General features: G+C 36.7%; 1 protein-coding gene across 24 annotated transcripts in view; it reads right to left on the bottom strand.

Moving 5' to 3' along the window:
- Positions 1-14,313, bottom strand: part of ANK3 (ankyrin 3) — a 328,888-nt gene that overhangs the window by 12,637 nt on the left and 301,938 nt on the right. For 18 of the 24 annotated variants that reach the window (XM_037062711.1, XM_037062709.1, XM_037062715.1 and 15 more), the window contains 4 exons: positions 11,401-11,488; positions 8,156-8,534; positions 5,999-6,049; positions 4,133-4,213 (listed from right to left, as the gene is read on the bottom strand). In XM_037062711.1, coding sequence (XP_036918606.1) covers positions 4,133-4,213; positions 5,999-6,049; positions 8,156-8,534; positions 11,401-11,488 — 599 coding nt within the window. Of the gene's footprint in view, positions 1-4,132; positions 4,214-5,998; positions 6,050-8,155; positions 8,535-11,400; positions 12,077-14,313 lie in introns of all 24 variants that reach the window. The other 6 variants (XM_037062729.1, XM_037062732.1, XM_037062733.1 and 3 more) reach the window with 3 other exon arrangements.

Genomic DNA, 14,313 nt, shown 5'->3' with positions numbered 1-14,313 from the left:
AATGCTTTAATGAAGCCAAAATAAGTTGTCTTATTATGTAAAAACTCACTAAAGTGGATTGGATAGAAATTGATTAAATACGAAAGACAGTAGGGAGTCAGAGTATATTTTTAAAAAATCATCCATTTTAAATTTTGTCAAATTATTAGAGGCTAAGTGTTATCAAGGGGAGGTCTTTGGGGCCTTTCCTAAACGAGAGACAATAACCTCAAATTAGTTTCTAAAGTTCTTGAAAACATTTTGTACTTTTAAGCAAACAAAATTCCCCTGCCCCTGTCTTGTCAATGGTATGAATTTTGGCAATACCACCCCCCAAACCTCCCAACGCACATTCTTTTCTTTCCCATTTCAAAGGAAAATTACAGGACTTATGGTGTCACAGTATCATCCCTGGGGACCTGAGTGAAGCCTACCTGTAAGCATTGCATTTTGTAATTTTTATTCCTCTCTCCTTGACTTTTCGAATAAAATAAAAGAATAAGTAAATATTAAATTACCAATCTGCTTTGATGTACAAAACACTAATACTTTAACTTTCCAATAAATGAAATGGATATCGCCGATATCACACAGAGAACTCAGCAAATACCTATGCCATGTATATCGTACAATCTATTTCTACATTCTGAGAAACCCAATCGCTAAGGACATTGTATGTGTACGTATTGGTGAATGTGTAGAGAAACAACTGAAACTCATGAACAGTGGTTGCTGCCGGCAACAGAATGGTTAGATCAAACTCTATATGCTTCTGAATTACTTGGTTTGGGGAAAACATACATATAAACCTTTATTCTGAAAGTCAGTATAAACCCTTATTCTGAAAGTCAGTAAAAAAATTTTTCAAAAGTAGACATAAAAATACAGTTGAATTATGTAGTGAAAATTCAGTTCTTTGAATCTTACCAAACTTTGTAATGGTTTGGCTGTGAGATGGTCTAAAACTTTTACACTTTTAATCACTGAATTTGCTAAGTGAATAGTAGGACTGGTTAATTTTCCTAAGCTGCTTTCAAGCATTTGAAACCACTGTGATATTTTCAAATTATATAGAAATATAAATAAATATGTTTATGAAATTTAAAAGATCTCCCAAATAAATGGGAGTTTACTTGACTAATTCCTTAGCAACTTAAACATATTACATGTAAAATAAACCTGCATATGAAATTAAAGAGGAAATAGTAAAATTATACTTTCTACCCACCCATTACTCAAACTGAATGGCTGAGAAGAAAGGTCTGCCTAGACCTGTCCTGGGGAACCCTGAGCACACTGTTGACGCTTTCTGGGCAAAGCCCGTTCTGGGAGGGCGCAGCCACTGCAGGGCAGTTTTCAGCTTTGAGATTCTAAGTGGCAAACAGTCTAAAATATGTCGGTTTAGTCCACGGTTGGCTGGCCCCGTGAAGTCAAACAAGCCAGCTCCATCAGAGTTTTCAGGGGAGATAGCCTAATTTAGTCTAGAAAAAGTTATTATTTTATTCTGGGAGAGAAAGAATATTATATTATAGAAAAGGCCAGTAGAAGACACTTTGCTAGAGGGCTAAGGATTAGGCGCTGGTCCCAGAACTGTTACTGCCCTGCTGTCATCCTGTATAAATCCGCTCAGGTCTGATCCTCAGTTTTGTCATCCAGTAAAACACCGATGATCCCTTTAAGACCTAAGATTCTCAGTTTATGTTTTTGACAGACGGTTCCCATGTCACATTTACCTTGTACTACTGTGGTCTCAAGCTCTTTTATGTTAAAAAAATACTAACATAGGAGTAAAGAGAGAAGCAATAGAAGTGTGACCAACCCTTTTCTACTGCCCTGAAAATCTGAACAGGAAAATAGTAACCTGAATGATTCTTATGTATGTAACTTATAAAGATTGTTATATTTATAGCTTCAAATTATAATTATAGCTATTCTTTAGCTTTTGATTTCTCTTTTACATGTCACAATGCAAAAGACATTTCTCAAAACTTATTTGAGTGATTCTATTGCTCACGTAATACTTTGTTATAAGACCCATTCTCTGATGATGCCACCAACCTCCCCTAAAATTCCACTGACTTTAAGAAGTGGGGATTTAGGGCGAACACCAGATCCCCACAGTATTATAGTGTGTTTTGGTCTCTTAAACTTAAGTTCTCAATGAAAATGTTAATATATAATTAATTATACATTAAGCTCATATACATAATAACTAACAAAAACTTAATGCATGTCTATAATGCTAGGACAACACAAGTAATAAGTCTCACTGACTTGGGGGTGGGGGTTGATGGTTTTATTGCTTTGTTTTTATCTCTTTCAGAGTGGTATTTCTTTACCCTCTGCCTTCCCACATTTTGTAGGATTATGTTTAGTTATTTTCTGTCCTATAGAGGGGTGGGCACAGTAGGTTTACATTTGTGAGTATGTGAAACAGACTTTGTTCTTTTCTTTTTAAAATCCTCACCCAAGGATATGTTTGTTCTTTTTTCTCTTTTTTTTTTTTTTGAGAGGGAGAAACATCAATTATTTGCTTCCTATAGGTGTCCCCGGTGGAGATCAAACCCACAACCTTTTGATGTAGGGGATGATGCTCCAACCAACTGAGCCACCTGGACAGGACTATTTTTATATTATTATTATTTATTCATTATTGTATTATTTATTTGTATTATAACTATAAACCTACTTTGCCCACCAACTGTATAAAGGAGAGCCAGCTTTTACAAAGGGCAGCTATTTTTTTTAAAGGCATAAGGTAGATTTGCATGCAGCATGAGTATATAACATGTTGAGCATAAGAAGCAAGTTACCATATGTCTGGTGTGCTTTTTCTAGACATTTCACTTTAAAACACTATTTCTTGGAGACACTGACTATGGGAATAGCAAAGCCTGGGCAAACAAAGAGTATGGTTTTAACTCCTTCAGAAAACTGAATTATCTCTTTTTTCTAATTCCAGGAACATGAGAGAAGTGATTATGAGGATTTTATGGAGAGCAGGTTGAATACTTGCAAATATGCTAGACACCAATAAGTAATTCGGCTTGCCTATACAAAATTAACATGCTTTTTTTGATAGCTCCCTATTGAGCTCAAGGTTGACTGGGGGATAATTTAAGATTTAGACAAGAACTTATTTTCTTCCTTAATGTTTCCAGAGTCTGAAAAATTGCATTAGAGCAGATTTTCTCCTCTTCTTTAACCTGTCCTCCAGGAAAAGTACAAGCAGTAGGATTAAGAAGTTTAGGTATTAAGATACCTAAGCCAACACCTCTGCTTGCTGTTGGGTCTCCTAACACTTTACAAATGGATGATGTTTGATAAATGGTTCTCAATGTACATTTCCCTTCCTTTCTTTCTAGAGCTGCCTCCAAAGAGCCTCAAGTTATCTGGACCACATTCAGAGGCCCGTGCATTGAAAAAGCTTCCTAGTTCTCTGCAATTATTTTAACATCAAGAAAGCTCTCTAAAGACAGTAATACAGACAAGCAGCAGACTGAGACACATTCTGCTGGACCTTACCATGCCTAAGGCCAGCGCTTTAAAAGGCCTTTGTGGGGAAAGCAAGATTTTTCCATAGTGTTCAACTGTGCTGTAACAGGTGAAATTGTTTTTTCACTGCAGTAAAAATTGCTTCCTATGCTTTAACGTACAAAAAAAAAATCAGATTGCATTGTGTGCCCACCATCCAAAGCAATTAACCAAGGTCACCTCAACAAATTTGATTTAAAAAATCTATTTTAGAAGTTTTTGTTTGATTTGCATAATGTCACATATATGCAGGCTGTAATGCCAATTCTCAGTCATAATTTCTTTATCTTACCACAATTGAACATTTTGCTTGATAGGGACTAGTCTCTCACCAAGAAGGAACCTCTGTTCACACATACACTTCTCCAGGGAAAGCAGGACCCAATTCGCTATTCCCAGACAAAGTCACAACTGCCGTGTGTCAAACACAGGCCTGACAGAGACTGACTACCACGCAACATGTAGTGAGGTTGCTTTTTGTTATGTGTATAAGCTTCCAAGGGTACAAACAAACATACACAGAGCCCCTTGGTTACCAAGCATGCCGAATTCCCAAACCACAAGAAAGGGCCCGCTAGCAGCCATTTTACTGCCCCACACAGACCCGGCTGCAGGGTACCTTTATAATCAAACGCCGGCGAGTGACCCGCGTGGTGACTCTCCGCTCCTCCTCTGAGCTTGAGTCACTGTCTTTAAAGTCCTGACAAATGTATTTTTAGCATAATTTTACCATCACATTTAAGATAAAAGACATTCTGAGAAGGGAAATCAAAAAAGAATTACTTTTACTTGCTGGGTGCCCGCCACCCCCGACCAAGGAAAATCATGATGTGTATTTGTGAAAAATCTTAATTTTGAGCAGGATTCTAAGTGAATTTCACTCTGTACATGTGTGTATATATGTTTATGTATAATTAACATACTTAGTTGCCTTGATTTTTACCTGCATATACATGATAAAGATCAAGGTAATTATATAATAAAGTACTAAAAATAACAATTATAGAGTCTCTTTGGCATCAGAAAGTACATGTTAATATTTATTTTTAAACTAGTTTTAAATCTACATACATTTGACTTGAATGTACAATCTTTTAGGTCAGGCTGTGTTTCCACTTGCTTACAAAGAAAAGCATGGGATTTGATTTCTATGAATTTTTGGTCAGATTTGACAAATTTATCAAAAGCCATTTTGAATATTATAAAAAGTAAAGAATTTATATCAACATAATTGGTACATAGCACATATCTGATACTCAGGTAAGAGTTCATTCAAACGAATGAAGGAATAATGTAAAGCCTGTTAAAGCTTGAGGCCTTCTTTTAAAGAACTGATATGAAATTAGAATACAAAAACATTTGGCAGATAAGAATAGATTAGAGATAGAATATGGTGATTACACAAATATTAAATTTAATAGAAGGAGGATAGGAATATGGGAAAACTACCAAGAGGTAAGCAGTTCATAATTCAAAGGGAAAAATATCTTTGGCTTCTAATTAAATGTCATAGTGAAGAATATTTACTGAATGGTTTTTGTAGTTAAATTTTAATGATGGAATTCTGATATTATTTTCTGTTTATTTGTTACCTCAAACCTGATAGTCCCCGTGTTAGAAGCTGTAGTTACTATCCATTAGAAAAATCAATGGCAGTAATGGCAACCACAACAAAAGAAAAACAACATGTAAAATTGGTATGGGAAGTGGAAGCACCAGCTAAAATGGCTTATGAGATGGTAGTCAAATAATAAAGTGGGCCATTTTCACCAAAGTTAAACTTAACAAATAGGTACAAGTATAATATCAATCTTGACTTTGTAGGAAATTGTATCTGAATAAAATATCCTACCAATACAGTGTCAAATGGAAACAGTTTTTGAATTTCTTATTCATTGCAAAGATATTGGTTACTAGGTTTTCTATTACTTTTCAAGCCTTTTCAAACAGGACCATATTCAGGCCACTTAGAATGACCTCATATGGGAGAATGAGGCCCTGCAATGGCTCAAAAACCACACAAAGGAATTCATACTGTGAGAGAAAGGGGTACTAATCAGCATTCATCCATCAGATAAGCAAAGGGAGAGTTCAACCTCCATGAACCAAAGATGGAATCGTAAACTGGGGGGAAGTTTTCACTTGGATAAAATTAAAAGCAGAAGAGCAGATAATGCAAACAATAACAACAAATCTGGATGTCAATAATATCATAATCCTATCAGGAATCATCTAAGACCAGTCCCCTCATATAAAGAAAAAGTGGCTGTTTGGCCAATATTTTAGTTTCTACCCTCTTCCAGGAGTCTGGACTGATCTTAAGGTGATGGGAAGAGAGAGTGTGGTAGTAGGATCTCAGCATTCCTTCCAGAGAATTCTCCAGGAATTGGTAAACAGGGTTAACTAAGAGGCCACCTGGAGTTTTCTCAGCACTCCTTGCTGTGAGTTGCTGCGTAGGAAGAGGTGGAAAACAGCAGAATTTTACCTTGTAACAGCAGACAGTCATCCGTGTAAGAGCCGCGCCAGGACTTTTGACCTGATTATTTAGGGGACAAAAAGGGGGCTGTTTTCTGAAACCATACATCAGATGACCTAGTTAGTAGCTACTGTGCTACGGTAGAGCTAGAAAAGACCCCTCCTCAACATTTCTGGATTTCTCGTGAGGTCAGGCTCATATCTACCAGAAGCTTGAACTCCATTATGAATTTCTATGTTCATAAAACCTTTATGCATTGGAGTACCAGTACCAAAGAAACATACTTGTAAGAAAGAAAGTTTGGAAACATTTCCTAGTGGTAATTACTCTGCATTACTGATAAACTCAGCTGAGTTTTCTTTCAGGGTTTAGACTTCTGTTTTTATACCCTTTTTATGCCTTCTCCCTGGTTCCCCAATAGCCAATCTGTATGCACACCGAAGAGCTTATTTATAATTTGATTTCAGAACTTTCTGTTGGTCTGAATAGGCTTTTGCCGAATACAGCTTCATAGTTAAACATTGCTCTATTCAAAGTCAGACTGCTTACACAGACTAAGAATGGACTAAAAGATAGAAACTGATAGTCATAAGCACCCTTGTTAGGAAGGAAGTGAAAGAAAGGCCTGACAATTTTACTTCCTCTTACTTTCCCTCCTAACAAGCAGGAAAATGGTCAAAAGATAGTCTGCAAAAGGGAGAAGGAGAGCATATGATTAGTTGATAAACCGGCAGTTAGCTCCTGAGTGATTGGGAGTTTATACATTTTTTAAGCCTCAAATTAATCATGAATTCATTATTTGACAGAAGACTTTTGTACCTAAAACACTGAGGTAGCTCTTAAGTGAACCAGCCGTTTTAGGGAAAATGGCAAGTGCTATTACTCCAAAGATGTGTCAATCAATTGCACAGTTTGTGAAAAGACATAAAACTTGACAGATAAAAACAGTAAAAAAAATAGGAAAATAAGCTGAATTTAATTTTCTAATATCCACCTATTGAGTCATAACTTCACTTTAACTCTTCAAAATATCTAAAAGTGATAAACTTCAATGAATAAAAAATAACTATTAATGGTACCACAAAAATATATAAGTGGAAAGAGCAAGCAAATAATTTCATGGCAGTAGGCTTCAAAATTATTCAAAATAAACATTAAGATAATTATCGATGTAGAAAAAATTATTAAAATGACACTTCTAACTTTAAATTTGTAAATGCTGTCAACCAATAAGTGGTACATATCCACCTCATTTTAGTCTTGGGAACTGCTTCTTCAATTTTTAAAACACACTTTTAGACAACAGGCCTTGGGTGGAGGTCGGGGGGAAATGCTATAAACTCTTTCAATTACGCAAAGTAACCAGGTAGGGTCAGAACAATTACCCTCCTTGCATAAGAAAGAAGACTGAATTGAGATGAGGAAACCTGAATGCCAGACAGCGCAGCCCTGGACCTTACACTAGTTACTTAGCGTCTCTGTAGTTCTTTTCCCTCCTGAAAATTGGCTAAAGAGATCCTTATTCCCTTTGCCTTACCTTATGAATGATCAAACAGCTTATGTTTTACTCAGAAATTTCTTTACTCCCAACATTAGTTAGTTAATAGGACAAAAGCCCCTTTCTCAGGCCCTCTCCCAGAGCTGGCTGAACCCCACAAAGCACGACTGACCCTAATTGTTTTATCAGCCTTTATCCTCAGGACTAGAAAATGCCTGGAAACACCCTGAAGAGGGGCGCTAGTAATTTATGAAACAGGACATACCGGACCGTGGTGACTGGACCCTGCACCCGTAGATAACATGGAAATGAGTCTCGGCCTAACCGAAACATCCTGCCCTGCGGCCCTGCGGCCCTGCGGCGCCCCATCACCTGATAAAAACTCAGCCCCTACCTATCCCTCAGGGCTGGTGCTGGTGCACTTCTCCCCACAGGACCTTTGCCTTGTCTTGGGAAAGAAAAAATAAAAAAAAAACTTTGCTTTCTGCACTTCTCTTTGGGAATTCTTTCACAGCATGCATCACTGACCATCCTAACATTAGTGTTACAATTTTCAATTATGCATTTATAATTTGGAAATAATGAATAACCTCAGGTCAAAGGCAACAACATTAAACGAAATGAAGCATCAGTACGTCCCGTTTAAAGAAAATGACTGGATGACGTACCTTCTGCTCAGACCCACTGGACCCCTCTTCTTCATGGAGGTTGAGCCTGGGCTTGCCGTCTGCAGGAGAAGTCCTACTCATCTTTTTCATACTGACAGGCACACAGGGTTTAGGCTCTTCTATGACGAACTTGCTGGTTTCTTCTAGAGATTTCTGATATGCTGCTAGTGATGATGCTGGTTCCTCGATACGACCATATCCATGTATTTTTGGTTTCAGTGTTTCCTTGGTACTCTGTTTCCCTACATCATTTTGGGATTCTGGAAAGTAGGATTTCGTCTTTGCTTCCGTAGTGACTTCTGCATGGCTTCCGTTTGCTTCAAATTTTCCAGGTTCTCCTTTGAGATATGAGGTAATGGAATCTCTACACTGGTCTGGGCTGCAAAAGGTGAAATGTAGACATTTACAAAGGAAACACATGGCTGACAATGCACTTTAGAAGGCACAAAACATTGGCCAAAAAGTTCACTAACATTTTTTTACCGTAAGATGGCTCTAGTAGTACTTAGTTGTCCTTAACTTCATTGGAAAAACTTCAGATTGTATTGTGACAGCTGTCACATCAGTGTGCATTAAAGTAAATCTAAATCTGTGAATTTTTGTGTAGCCATTTTAATGTTAAAGATGGAAGAAGATACACAACATTTCCAGCATGTTATGATTTGTTATTTCAAGAAAGGTAAAAACACAACTGAAATGCAAAAAAAAAAAAAAAAGATCTGTGCAGTGTATGGAGAAGGTGCTATGACTGATGGAACATATCAAAAGTGGTTTGCAAAGTTTCTTGGCACTATTGACATTTTGGCCAAATAATTCTTGCTGAGGGGCTGTCTTATGCATTGGAAGATGTTTAGCAGCACCCCTGGCCTCTACCCACTGGAAGCCAATAGTGGGAGACTTCCGACACACTCACAATATTCAAATCAAAAAAGTTATTAACGAAAATGAAAAATGTGTCTTTATTTTACGAAAAAAAAACCTAAATGGACTTTTTGGCCAACCTGATAAAAAGGCATGAAAACTTCAGTCACTGGATTGCAGCCTGTGTGAGGGCCGTCCTGGGTGCGAGGGTGAGGAGGTGCCTCGCAGGCTGCAGGCAGCCCTGCACTCCCGCCAACAGCCCGGCTGGCTGGGCTGTCATCTCGTGTTTTGTTTTGCCTCACCACACTTCTACAGCCACCTGGACTCTCTACCTTAAAAAGTGATCCTGAGCAGTTAGCAGACTGCTCCAAGTGCCAGGTCCACTTACCTAAAAGAGGAGAATATCTCAAAATGCTTTTATACTGCCAGAGAGAAAACCGCTGATAAAGTATAAAGTGAGTTCCTGTGAAGAGAGCTTGGCACCTCCAAGAACCCCTAATTCCAGTCTTTGTATGGGTTTCCACTGTGATTCCTGCCATCACGCTTTCCAGCTGTAATGCCAACTTGGCTCTCTTCTTCCCACGCTCCTGACCTCTGCTGCTGACCCTCACTGGTGAGCAGGCTGTAGGTGCTTACACACTGCTTCTACTGCAGGGAGGACTGTTTTCCTTCAACCAGTATGTCTTTCTCATCCAGTACTTTCAAAAACTGATTTCTAATTTTTAATAGTTTCAGTATAGACTTATTCTGTAGCTTGTGTATTGTTTTCAGTGTCTTCTTACCTGCAGAATTCTGAAGGCAATAATTGGCACAATGTTTTATATATATATATAAAACATTTATATGTATATAAAACATATATATGTGTATATATATATATATATACACACATACATACATACATATCATATTTTGGGTACATGTATGTGAGTATGTATGTGTTTATGCTTATAAGCACATTGATTATCTAAATTCAGTCATGAAAATATCAATGGCACATCCATTTCTGTGTGTGTGAGGACAAGCAGTCCCAGCAAACTGTGAAGACCCTAGGACATAACCGTCTTTAAGTCTGTTTCCTGCTGTACAAACTATAAATGATATGACTACATCTGAACATAGACATTGAAATTGGTGCTTTTTGTTGTCTTTGCGATTATCTCTTTGGTAGATTGACCATAGAATTCACTGACACTACTATTCTGCAAAAGGAGTTTTGTAAACTCGTCTTTGCAAATTTTGTTTGGGAATTTTTGTGGTTATGAAGATGTTTTTTCTTTTTTTTGCATCAGACTTAAGTTTATCATTAGTTGCCACTGAAGTGAAATATATTTCAGTCTGATGTGTGCATAAAAAATAATGCCAACTATTACTAGGAGACTATTTGTACCGGTCATTTGGTATGCATGCTATAAGCTTTCTTTTTCAACCTATAAACCTGTTTAACAGTCATCCCTGTTTTTAAAGCTCATTAAAATGACATTCTTAGAGCTTTGAAATTCATCCAAAGTTACAAAGTGCAAACCTAGTGATGGTAAGATCTTAACCAGTGTCTGTAGGACGTGAAACTCCCACCTTCCTAGAGTAAGGCCGCTATGAAAAGAACCAGGTTCATAATTAGGGAGTTATGTTAGTTATAAACAAATTTCTATCATGACGATATTATTTGGGGTAAAGAATTACATATATTACATTGCAAATCATGTAAATTTTATACACTCATGTATAAAAAAGGAAGGATATTATATAAAATGTCTTTTTTTGTACGGTAGAAAGACAATGACTGCTCTTTCCCTGCTTTGCATTTTCTGGGTTGAGTTTTAAAAAACATATGTAATAGAAACCCACCAAAATTTAATGGTGGTTACTGCTAGACTGTGGGGCTGCAATGAGTTTTTTGAATCAGTATTCCTAAAATTTGTTTAATAAGCATACTTATGTTTGCAGTTGGAAAATAACAGAAGTGTTTATATTTCTAAAAGATGTGGAATTTTATCTATTGCATTATTTTGAATGAACATTAATTACATTAATTAATTAATTACATTAATTCTTTTCACATCTCTATGTGAAAAGAATAAAACAAGTAATGCACTAGAAAAGAGTGGTATTCTAAAGTAAACAATACATTAAGTCTTTGGCATGTATGTAAAACTTTTTCATTTCACTTTAGGCTGCCAATAGTTTTAAGGATGGTATCTGAGTTTAATGTAACTTCCCCTCCCCAGTTTAGCAGAATGAACCAACCTTTAAAGCATGTATTATCCCCAGACTGGGGTGGTAATTTACAAAGAGGGTAATTGCTAAAAAGCATGTACAGTATTCAAAATGAGCTGTTAACATGTAGTCTGTGCTTCACTTTCCTTCCTCTGCCACAGCCATACCTGTCATCCAGTCGATCCAGTAACCCGCCCGTTATTCTGCGCGCTTGAGCCGGGGACTCTGGGTTTCCACTTGTCTCGTTCTGCCAACCTGTAATTGAAGACATTTCCAGTTCTGCTTGCTGAACACGCTTAAGAATAGCCTGTACTTTTTCTTCTGTCATCTCCTCAGACTCTACTCCTTCTTCAAGGTGAATGTCCTCAAATAGAGATTGGAACTTTTCTTCTGTCATCTCCTCATCAGGACCAGATTTTCCTTTCTCTTGCTGCTCAGGGCTTACTCTTACTTTTCTAGTTTGTTTCAATGGCTCTGCTGGTTTAACATCTTTTGGGAACCCAGCCACACTTCCAAGGCATTGAGGATACTCACTCAGACACACATTCTCCAACTGGCTCTCATCTATATCCACTGCTTCAGGCATTTCTGTTAAAGGCATTGAGTCTTCAAGTTTGCTGTCTTCTAGGGAAGTGTCTTCTGCAGTTACAACTGGAGGTCCATCTGCTGAATGCTCTACGTTTCCCTGGGAAGGCACTAGCCCATCACTCAGTCTACTGGGGGTTCTAAGGGGAGATTCTATGCTAGAGAGATCACTAAAATAATCATCTTGCTGGAAAGGGGTGGGTGGTGTGTAGTGCAACCCTGTGGGAGTTTCCAGTTCCACTTGAAGGGAAGAATAACCTACGGAAGACAGTACATTTGGGCTGACTGGAATGAATTAAGAGCACATCAAACAAAAACACATGGAATGACAAATTATATCAGGTATGGAAATGTATGATGAGTTAAAGAATGATCAATTTATTGGTTTAGTTCAACTAAATGTAATACAACAAAATAAAAGACTACTGCAAATTATAATAAAATAGAATATTAAGATATAGATTGCTTCTATCAAGTTTGATAATTTTAATATAGTAACTTACATACACAGACTAATCCAATGTAAAGTTACTTGTCATTATATAAGATACATATATTCCATGGCCAAATTCATTATCTTTCTATTTTTAGCATGTAAAATCTATGTCGTGCTGGATTAAATACAGCAAGCCATAAGAAACCCATTTTTATAATTACTTATAACATAGTAAGAACTATACATATAAGTGATTCTACCCAACTCTAACTTTTACTTATTTCACATGAAGTTTATAGCATAGAAAAATAAATTTAATCTTTGGAAAGAAAGAATTGTTAGGTTTGGGAGCAGTAGCACTGGGAAAAAGTTCTAAAAAGATGTTAGGAAAAGGATCAAAAAAGCAGATGAAGGAGAAGAGACTCCATGTGACGTCTTCAGGTGCCGCAATGTGCCAGAGATGAGGGGTGTGGCATACGTGGAAGCTTTGGTAAACTCGGTGGCAGGGGTCCACTCAGAACCGTGAACCAGATAAAGAGAAAACAGAAATGATGCGCAACAGACACAGGAGGAAAACCACTGGCAAGAGCTCTGAATATTTGTGACAAGGCTATGAAACACGGTGGTTTATTAAGCAGACTACACAGAGGGGACGGAGGGAGCAGTTCTCCTATTTTAAACTTCTGCATGGACTAAGGGAGCATTTTGCTCCTTGAGCAGCGAGAAAAGTCAACAATAGTCTGGTCATGGTGAGGAAAGGAAGTTTCCAGAACTCCAATGGAGAGGAGAGACAGGAAAAAAAGGTCAACCAAGCACATTTCCTGTATTATCAATCTACAAAATGAAAGCCTGATTTTTTGATCAGTTCAAGGTCAACACTAATAACTTTTATTGTAAATTCAAACCACTATCAGTAAGTGAATATTCTTCTGTTCTGGTCACCTATAAACCACAGTCTTGCTGAAAAGCTGGCTATGATTAGCTGAGGTTTATAGTCTGCACAAGTGAAACTTACTTCATATGCATATTCCTAAATTTCCCTAACAAGTTATACAAGAAATATAAAATATTAAGATGTAGTAGCAAAAAGCTCCTGTGAATTTATTTAATAATACTTTGATTTTAAAAGGTTAAAGTTAAATGCAGCTTTCAATTCCATTGAATACTTTTATTGTTGTCTGGTGATTTTGTTTCCTGGGCTACTACTATTAAAGAATATTAAAAGATTCTATGAACTGTAACTTGGCAAGAATTCATAATTTGGTGTAGTGTGTTTTTAGTGCAAAAAGAGTGTGGCTACCAATATCTGGTCTCACATGTAAGATAAGGACTTGAAGAGAGCTTTTTCCCAAGGTCCTATAGTATTTATAAGGTTAAAAAACAAAAAACACTTTGACATTATTACCCATAATGCTTATGGGTAATAATGACAGACTTCTCTGTCACTTTCAAGATCTTTTGTCACATAACATTCCAAATTATAAGTTGTTGATTTTTGTTAGTCTAATGTTGCTGCTTTAAAACTGGGGGAAAAAATCACCATATTATTCAAAACTTGAAATAGTGGAAAGATATCCCTAGCTCTTGCCTTCACACCATTATCAACATTTTTTACTCCAAATTAATTATAGGAATAAATTCCATTTGTGAAGGAAGACAAGAACCTTGAAAAACATGATATCTTTTTCTTAATACTTTGATTTAAAAAAGCCCAAATTTACACAATGAAGGAAAGTTGAGATATTATTGTATACATTGAACTAATGAAAAAGAGGAATTATATTGTTAAGAGACATTCATGCTCATTGAATTAGAAATTATGCTGCCTTTTATAAACTATAGATCAAATAGGAATTTTTCAAATAAAAAACCAGCACATGAAGTTAACATGTTGCTGAATAACTACATGAAGTTAACATGATGCCGAGTAATACATTAGACTTTTTCATTACATGTTTCAATACTTGGTCCCAAAAGAGCAACTCAGCATTTTACTTAACAGTTTACATATTATATGCTTAAATTTTGACCTAATACCTTACTCGCTTGATAAAAGAGT

The sequence above is a fragment of the Sturnira hondurensis genome, unplaced genomic scaffold (genome assembly GCF_014824575.4).
Source record: "Sturnira hondurensis isolate 20B ecotype Veracruz unplaced genomic scaffold, ASM1482457v3 Scaffold0014302, whole genome shotgun sequence".
Lineage (NCBI taxonomy): Eukaryota > Metazoa > Chordata > Mammalia > Chiroptera > Phyllostomidae > Sturnira > Sturnira hondurensis.
The sequence above is the reverse complement of the archived record's forward strand: the minus strand, read 5'-3'. Positions and strand labels throughout refer to the sequence as shown.